The sequence below is a fragment of the Barbus barbus genome (genome assembly GCF_936440315.1).
Source record: "Barbus barbus genome assembly, chromosome: 30".
In the NCBI taxonomy this organism is placed as follows: Eukaryota; Metazoa; Chordata; class Actinopteri; order Cypriniformes; family Cyprinidae; genus Barbus; species Barbus barbus.
The window spans coordinates 16,082,343-16,099,284 of NC_136758.1; the positions used below are offsets into that span (position 1 = coordinate 16,082,343).

Below are 16,942 nucleotides of genomic sequence, written 5' to 3' on the forward strand. Positions count from 1 at the left end.
AGAGAGCTCATGGCAAGATGGCCGACATCCAGTTCTGCAGATAGATGCAAGTGAGACAGTAAATTCACTGTTGAGGAAAATGACAAGGGAATACTGGAAAACACAAACATGTTTCCATATGTTAACAAGGAGGAAATTATTCAGAGACTGCTATTTTTTCATATTTTCTATGCTTTTTTGCGGCAATATCAGAACAGAATTGGCTGTTGCTTACTAATAATAGAAACGTTATATGAAAGATTGATTTATACTGTGTGTCTGACAGGACTGCAAATTCCTGGAGTGTGAGTTTTTTAAAGGGCTCTAAAGCATTTATATATATGTGTGTGTGTGTGTGTTTTTTAGGAATGGCACAGGGGAATGATCATGGCACGCAGTATCGTTCTGCCATCTACACCTACAGCCCAAAACAGCAAGAGCTGGCCATGAGAAGCAAGCATATGTACCAGGAGGTGCAGTATCTCAAAACACACATACAAACTTTCTATTAAATTCTGTTGCTTTATAATGAATTAAGGATATTCTCATAACCTCCACCCTTATTACCCCTATTATTTTCATAAGTCCTACCCCCTTCAAACTTAACCAGACTTAAACTATTTTTATTTTTTAGATTTTATTATTACTTGTGCTTTTTAAGATTTAATTTCATTTATGTAAATGAGGAAATATCATAGACTTTTATTGTTTTTAGTTCAAAATAATTAGTTTACAAGAAGCCCTACAAGAGAACCTTTTGCATTTTTAGGATTTTACGCACAAAGGTGCCAGCGCACACATAGCCTGTCTCATTTCATATCAAATCGCGAAAGAAACTACAAGCATGCAATGTCGTGATCAGTTAAGTCATGAAGTTGCCAAAAAGGCAATTAAAGCTGCCATAAAACTGTGCATGCATATAATATGTTATATATGAGCTACATTAAAGCTGCAGTCCGTAAGTTTTGCCTCTTTTTCGCCATCTCTGTTGGAAAACCTGGAATTGCAGCTCTATGCAGAATTATCTTTCGTGCGTGGGGTTGTATTCTGGCACGGCTCCAGCGCGGATGAATCTAATGTTTTGAGGAGTATGTTTGGCTGTCAGTCACCGCACTGGTGTGGATACTGTACAGGAATCACAGATTCTAGCCTACGTCTTGGAATATGATCCAAATAAGAATTTTCATGGTATATTGCTATCTGAACAAGTAAGTAACAAGTCTGCCATGTTTGTTCTGACCAACTGAGGAAAAAAGTATTACATCGCGCTACCAATGGTGATTAAATCTAACAATCGGTTAGCTCATATCACATCTAACTGTGCAAATTATTATTATTGTTATACTTTATTCTCAGATTATTAATGTTAACATCAGCATTGCGTGACAATGATTAGGCTATAGTGTGTATTAACGTGTAGATTTCAATTTCTGTACAGTCTAATCTCTAATTATCATACCATTCGAATTTCATATTAAGAAATTCTTTTAACCCAAAAAGCAAACTATGTTTGAGAGAGGCGGGGCATAGAGGACCTATAAGATAGAGTGCACATAAATGCGTAATTCAGTTTAGTTCATAAAATATAACCACAGTTGAAATCCACTGATTTTCTTTTTGCCCCATCACATCTCCAGAAGCTGTCTCATTTCTAACCTATCTTTTCTATTCTTTGCCGCTCTCAAACTGTCCACTGTCAAACGCTGACCGCCCACACCTGTCAGAAAGATGCGCTTGTGGATGCTCATGAACGCAGCTCATCTGGATGGCTGGACTGTTATCCCTGTTAAACTAGCGTGATGATGCTTTGTTTTGTGAGATCCAGGAGTTTGGGTAACCATCACTGCGGTAACCCTTTGCTCCTCATGTCATCGGTCTTGCTTCTAGGGCTCAGATGTGATTTGAGGGTGAGGGGAATGAGGCGTGGGCAGGGAGGTTGGGTGACCCCTGTTGGCCTTGACCTTGTGCGCATCAGGGTGAAAGGTCAGGCTTGCGGGATGCAGCTGTGGTTAAAGGGACGTAATCAGATCAGGGGACCGAAACGGACATGCTGTTGATGTCCCCTGTGACCCCACAAGCTGAAATGTATACACCCACACAGATATAGTGATGCAGAAGGGGTTGCACCCCACAGACTGCATGTCAGCAGGGGTTAAACTGGGCAGGAGCACTGTTAAAGCACCTTCAATTAAAAAATAAATAAATAAATGTTGGTTCAGGTTGGTAGGATTTTTTAAAGAATCTTTTAAGCTGACCAAGGCTCCATTTATTTGATCATAAATTCAGTATAAACAGTAATGTTGAAAAATACTATGACAATTTATAATAACTTCTTATGTAATTTATGAATTTTCAGCAGTTTTCAGTGTCACATGATCCTTCAGAAATCATTCTGATATGCTGATTTAGTGCTTAAATAGCTATTCTTATTGTCAATCTTAATAAGAGTTGTGCTGCTTAATATTTTTGTGGCTAAGTAAATCCTTTATGAATAGAAAGTTCAAAACAACAACATTTTGTAACATTATGATTGTACTTACTGAATGTCACTTAAGAACAATTTAATGCATCCTTGCTGAATTAAAGTATTAATTTCTTAAAAACAATAAGTATGATTTGAGAACTGGAGTGTTTTTTATGGTATGTGAATGTTGTACAAGTAGGTGATATTACATGCAGCATGAAGATTTTTGGCTCCAAATTGCGTGAAATCTTTTTTAAATATGTTTATTAAAAGGGCATCACATCTCCCAGACTTCGTAGCCTTTCTCTGCAGTTGATGCTTGTGCTTCTCTCTCCAAGGGCAGAGCGAATCTGAAGTGGTTTCGAAGAACGGCTCGGTTACATAAGCAGCTGTGATGAGATTAGACATGTTAGTCCAGAGTCTTGTTAAAATACAGAGGAGCAGACGTGTGTGTGCATCTGTCATACTATGGAAAAGCTCAGCTGATTGTCTGGCAGTGGAGAGTGAGAATTTGAAGAGGGACACTGAAATGAAAGACAGACGTGATGAGTGTGTGAAGAGATTGATGAGGCCTTTTTTTGAGGACACTTCCATCAGGTCAAATTTAGGTGATGAATCAGACACCGACATCACACGCAGATGGGAAATGAATTATTAGCACCCATTGAGAGTCTCCCAAAACTCTGCCATCAGTGAGGGCAGTCAGGGAGAAGGAAATGCGGGAGTGGGAGAGGAAGAAACACTCTTTTAAGCACTGTGGCTGAGGAGGGGAGGGGTGCTATAATAAAATTTAGGAATTTGCAGAACATCAAAGAGTTTTTATTCAGTAGTGAAAGGGAGCGAGACGCAGGAAGATTGAGTAGAGGTACAATTCTGCTGCAGTGAAGCACTTTCTCCGAGGAGTTATTTTGGGGATTTGAATGGAAGTTCTTTGTTTATCTACTTGTGTTATGCTGCAGACATCAACATTTTATTTATTTATTTTTTATGGATATGTTTTGGGGCGTTGAGATTCATCTCTTCATGGCCCCGATTAAATAATGTGGAGAGATTATTTATTTATTTTTTTAAGAAGAAGTCGATGCACAAATGTGATATGTACAATTGAATGCTTTTATATTATTCCCAATATATTAAAAAAAAGTTAGCGTAATTATTCATCAAAAGTAAAATTTTGTAAAAATGTAACATTTTTATGTAAAAAAGCATTTTTTATGAAAAGAATAGACTATATAGATGTAGCACCTACATATGTCTTGTTTTAAAATTGATTATTGTAATAATATAGTTTATAGTCTTGTTTTTGTTCGATCCCTTTATAATCCATAGATGAGCAAAATAAAGTGTTTATGTAAAATATCACTTTCTCGTTGGCTCAAACAATCAAGTTTTGTTAGTCAATTCCTGATGGATAAAAACCCATCCTACATTTGTTTTTTTTCTGTTGGAATATCCCGTATCGTTCTGAGATGTCAGTTTATGGAAGAAAATTTGGTTTTTAATGGCATTTGACATTGTCTTTAAGAATAAAGAAACCCAATGTGCTCTGGAGCCACAGAAGGAAATGTAGCTTTTGATCATTTTTTAAGCATGTTAGCTGATTCTGATAATGAAAAGCAGTATGATAATCATAAATGTAGTGGTAACAGGCCTAAATAGACTGAATTTTCATCCAAAGTGTTATTCGCTGGTGTTGCCTATTGCTCAGGTTTCCAAAGGCGCTCCATCTAAAAACAAAATCTCTCTCTCTGTTCCATGTCATGTAATCTCACACACATAGACGCTCATGCTCTCACACTTTGATCTGTCTCCTCTCACAGGTCACATGACCCTCCGCTGCCTTATTCCCTCTCACAAAATGCAGGAACAGCCAAGGATGACAAAATGGATTCCTGACTATATCTTATGCACACACACACACACACACACACACTCATGCTTACATGCAAACTAAGCATGTGTGGAGATGTGCGTCAATGCACAGAACATGCAAAGATCAGCCTTGGCCTTTGCACTGTGGATTTTATACACTATGCCTTCTTCCTCTTGTATGTTTGGACTAAAGTGAATCACACACATATATATAGATGTATATGTACACCTACACATGCTTTTCTGTTGGTGCAGCAGAACTATAGCTTATAATATGTGGAAGGTGCTGTAGCTTTTAGCAGAGACCCTAAACAAGACGCAAGAAGGTAGCTTGCTAAGCTAAAACTGTATCACCATTTTGAAGTATAGCTTTTTAGTTCATAGAAAGAGCTGCATTAATATTTATTAATTATATTGTAATATTAAAAGTAGGCCAAGCTAAAACTTACACAGGGAATGTGCGTTAACATGAGCATGTTCAGGTTTGTGTGTGTGTGTGTGTGTGTGTGTAAATAGTCTAATATATAAAGTGAGTTTGTGCTCAGGTAAATATAGATGGAATTAAATCTGATGGGCAAAAAGGGAATTCTGGTTGCAAAACATACTAGAAAATGGTTAGACTATTAATAACATACATTGGTGTGTGTGTGTGTGTGTGTGTGTGTGTGTTTGCAGATGCAGGAACACTTAGTGACATTAGTTGAGTCATTAGAGTCACATGAAGCATGTTCAGATATGCAAATGCTTATGTAAGATCTCTCTCTTTGCCTTGTTTCTCTGTCTCTCGCTCTTTCTGTCTCTCTTTGCTTGACTGTCCACAGAAACGTTCTCCTCCACCAGAGAGACACAGACCACTGAGCTTTGATAGCATCAGCTTTCTGACACCATATCCACACACATTAAAAGTTTTCCCTATAATCATACTTCCCTCCCTTTTTAATGCACACTATTTAAAATAATTTGCACAGTTTAAAGGATGATAAATAGGGCTCAACAATATGGATTTTCATTTCTGCTGGCCAATAGTTTAGATTTGCACTTGACCTTCCAATATAGGCTTAGCAAAACCAAGAATGAAAGATTAGAATATGAGGAAAGATCAGAAGATAAGAATGATTTTTTTTCTTTGTATTTTTAAAGAAATTAGATTTTTTTTGTGTCAAGAGTTTTTATTTATGTGTTTATTTAAGAAACCAATCTTTCTTAAGATGCTCTATGTCACAGGGAAAAAAAAAAAAAAAATAGCTTTTGAACATTTTGACAATTTTAATGGATTCTGATAATGAAAAGTGCTATATAACAGTTTATATATATATATATATATATATATATATATATATATATTAATCACATCCAAAATAAGTTTTTGTTTACATAATATGTGTATATTTAGTATGTGTATATAAATACAAACATGTATATTTTTAAGAAAAATTTTATTTTTATAAATTAAATATATTTATATATAATATAAGAATATATATATATACATGCAAACATTTTTTAAATATATACTGCATGTGTGTGTATTTATACATTATACACACATTTATATTTACTATGTATTTATATAGTATATAGTACACATACATATATTATGTAAACAAAAACTTATTTTGGATGTGATTAATCACGATTAATCATTTGACAGCACTAATATGTATATATATATATATATATAGTATAAATAGATTGAATTTATTTGTTTTTATGGAAAACGGTTACAGCATCTATTATAATTATTGTTATTATTATAAAATATATAAATATGTAATCAGTTCTGTCATACACTGGCGCTTTTTTTTTGTATGCCCTGCTTATCAAGTTTTTGGCTCTCTTTTTATGCACACCTGACTAAATGTTCTTTGTGTGTTCGTCTTCCTGTTCACTGTAGCACGTTTAACCATGTAATAATCCTATAAGGTAATTCTCCTCGTTTTTGCCTTCTAAATATACTAATATCAGAGACATAATTTTAAAAATAGAATAAATGGGAAATGTTGGCTTTATGTTGTTGTAAAGGTATCTTTGTTTTTCTGGAGTCCATGCTGCTGTTAGTATCTCATAGTGTTATGATGCACATGCAGCCTCTTTTGTTAGATATGAAATCAGAAGCAACTGAAGCAGACTCTTGTCACCACTTAGTGGCTGAGATCTGAAACTACATACATTTCAAAAATGACAGTTGTGACTGCTCAAAGCCAGCACATAAATGCTCTCCTCTCTTTCTTTCTGTTGTAGAGACACCTCCCTCAGGTCTACATGTGAGCTTTAGAAATACTGTGATTGATGGTCAAAGGTGTTTTGTTCTCTCCGTTTGTAATAGTAGTACCTAAAGCCTTTTCCTAGAGGGAGACAGAACTTCATTCATGTCCCCTTGAAACAGTTTTGGACATTCTGTCTGGCTTTAACATCACATACACATGAAAGAGTTGTTTCAGTTCAAAATGAGTTGCTTCTCCCTAGACAGTGATCACATTTATCCTCTTCATATCAAAATGTGTCGTCATTTACCGTGTCTTTCCCTGTGTCTGTTCCCGTTTTGTCTTTCTGCTATAGGCTCTGACTAAGAAAGGCCTGGGTGAGATCACCACAGAGATCCGAGAGCACACTGAATTTTATTATGCTGAAGACTATCACCAGCAATACCTGCACAAGGTGCCTAAAGGATACTGTGGGTTAAAGGGCACCGGTGTCACATGCTCTGTTGGAGGAGAGAAAAATGAACTCTGACCCAAGGCACACAGACATTGTCTGCTACTTTAATAAAGGGACGCTTCACCCAAAAATGAGTATTATGTGATCATTGATTCACCCTCATGTTGTTCCAAACCTGTATGAATTTCTAAGAATTTCTTTCTAATATTCTTCTGCATTAACTAAAATGAAACCCATAACAAAGCATTTTCATTACTTTAAATAAAATCAACTTTAACTGTAATTAAATAAAATGTTTTTAAATTTTTTTATTTATTTTATTTCAGCTAGGCAATATTTCTCATTTTTGTTTAGTTTCATTTGAAGTACTGAAATAACTAAAAAATAAATATAATTTAACAGACATTTTAAAAAGTACAAATACGCATGATATTTGTTACAACTTTAAGAATAAAATGTAAAGATATTTTTAAAAAATCAAATTCATAATATTAAAAAATATATAATAGTATGTCAATTATATTAAAATAAATTTGCTGTATCACACAAGCTTTAAAAAGGAGGTCCCTGTTTCTTACCCAAACAATCTTAAGACTTATAAATAATATAGCACACAAGTCATCTGGATTTCACTGTGTCCTTTTTGTAATGCTTGGAAGCTTTGTTTTTGTGCCATGAAAGAAATTCAAACCTTTTTTTTTTTTTGGGTGAATTACTCCTTTAACAGGAGAGTGGTGTGTTTTGCTCCATGTATAAAAAGACACATACATGTGTATGTATGTACAAACTGTGTATTAAATATATTTTTCTGACAAAATGTGAGTCTGTGGTACAACTTGGACTCCTAAAGCCAACAGCAACCTTCTGCCAGTGATAGTTCCTCAAGCTAAATCTGTCACACTGTCTGCTCTAGAGCATCTGCTTTGTGGCTGCATTAAGCTCTGGCCAATCTCTGATCTCTATGGGCATTACAGTTCTGCAGCATTCTAATACATCAACCCCCGATTTAAAATACAAATGACAGATTCTTCCTTATAGAAACATAAATTACAGTGCTTGCTTGTACACAAGACTGTTTACTTAACTCTATTTTAGAACAAACACAATAATATTACACATTATTACTGTGTAAAAATTATTCTGGGAAAATTCTATATTTTTTCTTCAGTGAGCCGTCAAGTTGCACATGTAATGTCTGTATACCACTAGGTGGCAGCACATGTGAATATAAAAAACATGCCTCTAAATAAATCTACTGTAGATTAAAGGTGGTGGAAGTGTGTAATTTCTGTGCCACCAGCATCACAAAATAGAACTGCAGAAATTACTAGAAAAGGAAAATTGGTATTTTCGTTACAAAGCCTTGAAATGAGAAGGTTAATTAGGCCTTAGTTTGAATACTTTGTATGTGTGAAGTGAGACTTGAAAGCTGGAAAATCTGTGGTTGCTAGGGTGTTGGTAGGTAGTTGGTTTCTAGATGCCTGATTATTTTTCTGGGTGGTTGTGGGGGCATTTAGTTGATGTAGCCTGAAAGCTTTAGGAGGAGTTAGAGGTGAAATTTTGGTCTCACGCATATATATATACAGTGCTATGCATAAGTTTAGGCACCCATGCTAAAGTTGACTAAAAAGAGAAATAAAAAATCATCTTTTGGAAATTGAACTTAATGCCTTAATTAAAAAAATTTGGAAAAATCCAACCTTTAAGGACACCAATTTTCTTTGTGAATTAATAATGTATCGTAAATAAATAAATGTTATTCCTTAAAATACAGGGTGCATAAGTCTGGACACCCCTATGTTAAATTCCCATAGAGGTAGGCAGATTTTTATTTTTAAAGGCCAGTTACTTCATGGATCCAGGATACTATGCATCCTGATAAAGTTCTTTTGGAATTAAAATAGCCCCACATCATCACATAGCCTTCACCATACCTAGAGATTGGCATGGTTTTATTTCAGTTAGCCTAATAGCTGGTTTGATTTGCATTGAGAGATGATCTTATGGAAAGTACTCCATGCCAATCTCTAAGTATGGTGAAGGCTATGTGATGATGTGGGGCTATTTTAATTCCAAAGGCCAAGGGAACTTTATGTAATGCATAGTATCCTGGATCCATGAAGTAACTGGCCTTTAAAAATAAAAATAAAAATCTGCCTACCTCTATGGGAATTTAACATAGGGGTGTCCAGACTTATGCACCCTGTATTTTAAGGAAGAACATTTATTTATTTACGATACATTATTCATTCACAAAGAAAATTGGTGTCCTTAAAGGTTGGATTTTTCCTATTTTTTTTTAATTAAGGCATTAAGTTCAATTTCCAAAAGATTATTTTTTTATTCCTCTTTTTAGTCAACTTTAGCATGGGTGCCTAAACTTATGCATAGCACTGTATATATATATATATATATATATATATATATGACAGCAGTATATTGACCAAATAAAAAAAAAAACACTTAGTTAACTTTCACTGTATTATATATAAAAAAAAAAGTAAATAACTTTACATATTTTTAATATAGTAGATCTATTGCTTTATTATTTGAAAAATGCTAAGATTGCTATATTAATTTTTATATTATACATTGTAGGTGTGTATTAAAAGTATATTTTATTCATCCCTGCGATTATTTATTAATTTAAAGTTTTTACTGCAACAGTATGTTGAAAAAAAAGAAACGCTGAACTCCATTGACTTTCACATAAGAACATAAGTCATACAGGTTTGGAATGAATGAAATGAGGGTGAGTAAATGCTGACAGATCTGTTAATTTGAAGTGAACTATAAATGGGTTACTGTAAATATGTGGATTTCACACCTCAGCTGTGTAAAGTGCTATACATGAGTCAGCTGCTCATTTTAGAAAATGAAAAAGCTTGACAACAAGTTGATTTGCTGACTGGCCTGAATAGAGCTGGGTAATTATATGCTGATCTCTCCGGTTTAAGCAGCGGTACCTGTCCTAGTTTACCTCGATGTTAATTGAATATGAAGTACTAATGAACTGGGCCTGGATTTGGCTGAAGTTTGGGTGATATCTCGTACATGGACTCAAGTGCACAGTGAGTTCTAGTGGTTCTGGAACAAAGGGCATGTGCTCTAAAACTGAACGGAGGATTCTGGAAGCCTCTTGTGGTGTGTTGTCGTCTGCTCCTCGGCTGATGATGTCACTGTGTTATCTGTCATCTCTGACTGTGTCTCTGGGATGAGACGCACACATGATTCACACAGCACCTGTATGAGGAGACAGATTTCTGGGAAATGATACATTTATCTTCACACTCCCACATGTGTGCTATATGCACCTACCTCTGTTTTCACCGCCAGACGTTCATAGGGGTTATATAAACACATTTCTGCTATGTATGGATCCCACTTAAACACAAACACTGGCGAAGGTCAGATTACCAAGATTTGGTAAAATGATCTTCATACAACGGCTCCAAAAAGTCATTTGTACACCTAAAAATGTCTGAACATCTCTGCTTTAGTTTAATAAACCTTTTCTCAGAAATAAGTTTATTTTTCTCATATATTTTTTTAAATCTAACTAAATGGTTAGGTTTCTTAATTTTTAGGAATATTGAAGTTATGATTAGGTGCTTACAATGAAAGTGAATGGGGCCAATCTATAATTGTCAGAATATGCATTGTTTCAAAAGTATACCCAAATCAACAGACAAGTCAAAATAATTTTTTTGTGATCCTGGAATATTCCTTTAAGTGTCCAAAAACACTGCTGTATATTGTCTTGAGTTGAATTACTATGTCCAGCACAGCCGCAAATATACCAACATACACGCACAGGTGTGGTGGCATGTTCAATGAACCAGACACACACACGCTTGTACGCACACACTCTGACACACTGACAAATCTAGAAAAAGCTTTTTTTGTTGACCGCAGTCTGATTTCCTCTGCTCTATTTTCTCTTTTCTTTTCTTTTCTTTTTTCTCTTTGTGTCTATCTCTTCCTGACACCTGTGTGTAGGTGTGGACCGTGCTGCAGGTGCTCAGTGTCTCTCTCTTTGGCTTTCTCTATCTGTCGCTCTCTCACTCTTTCTCAGTCTCTTCCTCCCCCTCCCTTTATGAGGTTATTTTGGTATGATGGTGATATTTTTTGCATTTATGCACGTTTCTGTTTGGGTTGGATGTGCCACATCGCTATAAAAATCAGCTTGACTCTGGGTATGTCCCTTTGTGGTTACTGCTGCCTACTTTTCTGATAGATCAGTGGCTGATTCTTAAAACTGAAAAAGTATGTTGCTGGAAAAACAGCCTCACTCATATCTCAGTGAAATGAGTGTGGGACAGTGGTTTAGTTCTCTTTAGCACTTTATGTGGCTGATAGTATACAGACAGGGTCTAAAATAAACTAATTCAAGGAAAAACTGATCATATAAATTATATTATGTTGTGTTATCTGTTATAAACTGTGCTTTGTTGTGATATTATGTGTTTGGTTACATATTGTGATGTGTTATATGTTTTCTATGATTTTGTGATGTTATACGTATTGTTATTTGCTGCCTATTATTATCTGTTGTGTTTTGTTATGTTGTGTTAGACCTATATGTTATGTTATATCCTTTGTTGTTATATATTGTGATGTTATATTCAATGTTTTTGTGATGTTATGTTATGTGTCACATTATTAGCTTTGTTGTGTTAAGATGTGTATATGTTGTATATTTGTGTTATGCTAGGTTCAATGTGATGTGTTGTTACTTGCTGTTCTGTTTGATGTCATGTCATGTTAATATGCGTTGTTGTGTTATTGTGATATGTTGTGATATATGTTTTGATGTGTTGTGTCTTTGTGTGATTTTCTGGTTTATGTTGTTTTATGTTATGTTATGCTGTGTTGTGTTATGTTCGGTTATATATTGTGATGTGTTATATTATATGTTGTGTTGTGGATTTTGTTCTGTTATTTGTTCTGTTACTGTGTTGTTGTGCTATATTAGGTTATATCAGCCGATCTCCGGGATCTGGTGGTAGCACTTTTAGCTTAGCTTAGCATAGATCATTGAATCGGATTAGACCATTAGCATCTCGCTCAAAAATGACCAAAGAGTTTTGATATTTTTCCTATTTAAAGCTTGACTCTTCTGTAGTTACATCGTGTACTAAGACCGACAGAAAATGAAAAGTTGCGATTTTCTAGGCCGATATGGCTAGGAACTATATTCTGATTCCGGCGTAATAATCAAGGAACTTTGCTGCCGTACCATGGGTGCAGCAGGCGCAATGATATTACGCAGCGCCTGAAAGTAGTCATATCATAGTAGCTATATCATAACTAGTTACCTAGCTGGGGACTATTTTCAGGCCCTGCGTAATATCATTGCGCCTGCTGCACCCATGGTACAAGCTTAAGCTCTTTGGTCATTTTTGAGCGAGATGCTAATGTCTAATCCGATTCAATGATCTATGCTAAGCTAAGCTAAAAGTGCTACTACCAGACCCGGAGATCGGCTGAATGGATTCAAAAACAGTAAACCTCAACTGTTTAACTCTAGGGGAGTTGTAAAATGAGCCTATTTTCAAAAAAAGTGGAGTGTTCTTTTAAATGTTCTATGTTTTCGTGATGTTATGAATCTGATGTTATTTGCTTTGTTGTGTTATGAAGTGTTGTGTTTGGTTATATGCTGTTTTGTCTTGTAATTTGTTGTCTTATGTTATATATTGTGATATGTTGTTATTTGTTGTATATTTTTGTGTATGTTGTGTTGTGTTACGCTATGTTATGTTATATGTTGTAAACCGGGCTATTCTGTGAGGCACATCAATGTTAAAAAGTTGCCCAATTGATTTGAATTCAGAATGGCTATATATTCATAATGGACATACATATTTATATATGCCAATGCTAAACCTATAAGGGACCAATAATATATCCTAAACAAATTATAGATGATAAATATTTACAGGTCATCGGCAGGTGAGGTTAATTTTGGATCTTGCTTACAAAAGATCATCTCCTCTTTTTCTTCTCTGTGTCTGCATTATTCCTCCCTCTATCTCTCTTTCTGTCTCTGATCATATTGGTGACTTTGTGCAACAGTATGAAGGCAGTGAGTGTGACAGAGCCAAACTGTCCAGGTGCAAGTGTCTGACTCCTCCCTCTCACTTACACACACACTTCGGCACAGGATGAAGACACTCGGCAGTTATTTCTGTGTTTCCTGTCTTGGGTCTCTCTCACACACACACAGGTGCAGTGGAGAGTCACTCAGTGAGGAGGCCACCAGCCAGTCACATGCACGTGTGTTGCGACCGGACACGATGACACACTCTGATATTCCCCTCCCACCCCCACAGTGTGTGTGTGAGTGAGTGAGAGGGATGGGTGGTGCTGTTACCATAGGAGCAGAGGTCAAAAATCCCTATAAGCGAAGATGTGTAGAACAGAAGAAAAAATTAAGGCGGAGATATTGTGAGAGAGGGAGAGACACCGGTGCTCCACACCGCCCACATCTCGCAGATGTCCTGCCTGGAGAACAGTGAAGCTTACTGGGCAGCACAGAGACAGCAGTGTGCCCTCAGTACACACACACACATACGCGCTCTCGTGGCCAGGCGTGATTGCTCCATTAGGAGGTTCCTCAGCTGTGGCCGTTTCTCACACACTCGCATACAGCTGCGAACACACAGTTATAGCCTACTTTGACCCTCACGCACAGACACTCGCTCGCTTACGCACAGACGCACCTTTGAGAGTATAGTTCACATCCCCATCAGACCTCTGGGTGTTTCGAGAGAGGCCACAGGCATGTACAAAGCTTTTTGTAGGTTATTTGGGTCACCATCTGACATCAAACACACTGTCCACTGCTTTCACCCATCAACTGATGCGTAAACAGGAAAAGGAAATGTGAGTGTGATAGATATCAAAGTGTTCTGCTGCAAGGTGCTTCACATTGACAAACTTGATCTCATGAAAACATCGGCAAACTCTTAAGATCTTAGATAAAACTGAGTTCTGGACTTTTCAACTGACTTGTTGAAAACAGCAGGCCAAGAACCTCCATCTTGTTTTTTTTATTCAGTTGCATTAGCGCTGAATCTGAACTTTTTGCAGTAGGGTATTTTTAACCGTTTACACCAGTGATTCTCAATCAGGGGGCCTCAAGATGATTTAAAATGATTAAAAATAAAGACACCAATAATTCTAGACCTGGAAAAGTAAAGTAAATAGTAAAATCTTGTATGTGTCTTGCCATGGGCATAAACTTCACGGGCATTGTTATAGCCTATATTTTTAGGTATGTTCTAAAGTCCTAAAATATTTTCAGGTAGAAATTGAGAGTAAAAAAAAAATTATTTTCAAAATCCTTATCCACTAGAAAAGTAATAGAGCCTTTGTATATTGTTGTGGACAATGAGGGGGCCTTAGAGTCAAACAGCTTGAGAGCCACTGCATTGGAGGAAAGTTTTATTGCTCAATATGAAAACGGAAATGAATGTAAGATGTCTATTTAGTGATAGTGTAATATCCTTTGGTATAAACCCCTTCCTCTGTTCTGGTGATTGATTCTTGTACTTGTTCAAACCATCAGATCCTCCCAGAGGAAGTACAAATTAGAAGTTAAATCACTTAAAGGGATAGTTCACCCAAAAATGAATATTCTGTCATCATTTACTGACCCTCAAGTAGTTCCAAACCTGTATGAATTTCTTTGTTCTGCCAAACACAAAGGAAGATATTTTGAAGAAAGTTTGTAACCAGGCTGTTTTGGGGCACCGTTGACTTCCATAGTAGGAAAACAAATACTATGAAAGTCAATGGTGCCCCAGAACTGCTCTGTTTCCCACATTCTTCAGAATATCTTCCTTTGAGTTCAGCAGAACAAAGACATTCATACAGGTTTGGAACTACTTGAGGGTGAGTAAATGATCACAGAATTTTCATTTTTGGGCGAACTATCCCTTTAAGAATAAACTTTCACTTAAGTATCAACTATGAATGCTAACATGAAAAATACTGTCACTTTAAGAGAGCTTCTTGTAATCTTGGTTAGACTTTATTTTGATAGTCCACTTTAGAGATTCTACTAACTGTAAGTAACTTTGTAACTACATGTCATCTACATGTCAACTAATTCTTATTAATTTGCAACTACATGTCTACTAACTCTCAGAGTAGACTGTTAGGGTAGGTCTAAGGTTAGTAGAATAAGTTGACATATGCTTGCAAAGATTCTAAAAGTCAGTATGTTGTATGTTGTGGACCCATCCAAATAAAGCATTAAAAGATATTAAGCAGACAGTCCACTAATACTCTAATGACTGCTAGTTGACATGTAGTTGCAAAGTTACTTACTGTTAGTAGAATGTCTAAAGTGGACTATCGAAATAAGGTGTTACCGTAATCTTTTCACAAGTTGCTCTTTTTGAATTCATAAGTGAGAATTGGAATTCAATTGGCCACACCTGTCAGGAAGTTGAACTGAATAGAAAGAGGAAGTTGATTTAGCAAATAAAGGCCTATAAACCTTTAAACTTCAAGGTTTTTCACATTTTTAAATTGTATATAAGCAAGTTTGTTTCATCAGATTTTTCTTGCTTAAAAACTACAGTTATGAATACAGTACAGTACTACAGTATGAATTTCAGCTCATTTAAATTCTACATTCTTACATAAAAATAAAAGGCATTCTTAATTCAATTCTGAATAGCACATAACCCAGAAGAACTAAGAGAATGTTGAATGAGCCCGAAATAACCTTATTTTGAACATATTTTAACTTTTGATGTCAGATTTTAGGATATTGGAAATCTGAGTTTCTGAGTTCTCTTCTAAATCTCCAGAAGAAATATATGTGAGATTACTGATGTCTTCTTCTGAGGAGAAAAATGTGAGAGGCAGGAAATTTAAGTAATCTCTATTTGCTCTCCCTAATCCTCTTTGCTACCTAGGAAAAACACTTGCGATAAAAAAAAAAAATAGATCTAATGTGTGATTTGTCTTTCCTGTGGGTGGGGCTTAAAAGAGACTTTCAGGTACATGACTCTAGTGTTGTTGTGCTGGAGCTGAGAAGATTGTTTTTCAGCAGATCTCAAACCTGGGCATCCTGTTGTTGTGTGATCCGCTCCAGCCCAGCAAAAAATGTATCAAGATGTTAATATCAGCACAAAGAAGACACGTTGTTTTTACTGCGGTTAAACAGGGCTCTCATTGCACACAGACTCAGTGCAGCAGGCCGCAGAGTGCAGTATGCAATACTGCGTGGGCGAACCTTGCTGTAGCTTTTAACTGCGTGGGACAGACGAATGTGTTTGTCTGTGTTAGTGTACATATAAGGGTGTGTGTGTGTGTGTGTGTGTGTGCGAAGGACAGGTTGAGGATGGGTGCAGAAAGTGTGTTTCTCCAAAACAGCATCTTACTTTGCCCCGCAATGACTCATTTGCGATTCTTCTGCACCTTGCCGCGTTGCACGCACACACACACTTAGCTAATGAGGACATACAATAGACTTCTATTTTTTTACATAAAGCTAATTGTAATTACTGTAGTCTAACCCATCTCTAAACACTAATCTTTATCCATGAATCAGTTTTTTCAGATGTTGTCCTCAATAGGTTCTGTCATATTTAGTTAAACATACATAAACATTCATGCAAAGGTCTCACATACTGACTCCTAACCTAGTTCTCACACAAATATATTTTGACACAACCTTCAGTCATTGGTAACAAAACAAGTTTCAATTTGTTAACATTTTACATTATATAATGACCTAACAATGACCATTTTTACAGTACTTATTCTATAAATTAAAGTTAGTTTATAAATAGACTATTGTTCATTCATAATGCATTGACTAATGTTAATTCAAACTTTTAAATATATGCAAAACTGTATGCACTATAAAAAACACATAGGCCTACACAGTTACATAAGGGAAAAAATCACAAGCATCCACCTTGAAATAAAAAAAACTGTATTAGTATATGT

The 16,942-nt window shown here is 35.9% G+C and overlaps 1 protein-coding gene across 1 annotated transcript in view; it reads left to right on the forward strand.

Moving 5' to 3' along the window:
* The window catches only part of LOC306850309 (peptide methionine sulfoxide reductase MsrA-like), a gene marked incomplete at its 5' end in the record, with an annotated part of 30,215 nt that extends 22,796 nt beyond the window's left edge, over window positions 1-7,419 (forward strand). Inside the window, 2 exons of the mRNA XM_079385875.1 lie at window positions 346-452; window positions 6,875-7,419. Of these exons, the coding sequence (XP_079242001.1) occupies window positions 346-452; window positions 6,875-7,048 (281 nt within the window). The 3' untranslated portion in view covers window positions 7,049-7,419. The remainder of the gene's footprint in view (window positions 1-345; window positions 453-6,874) is intronic.
* Window positions 7,420-16,942: the final 9,523 nt, after the last annotated feature.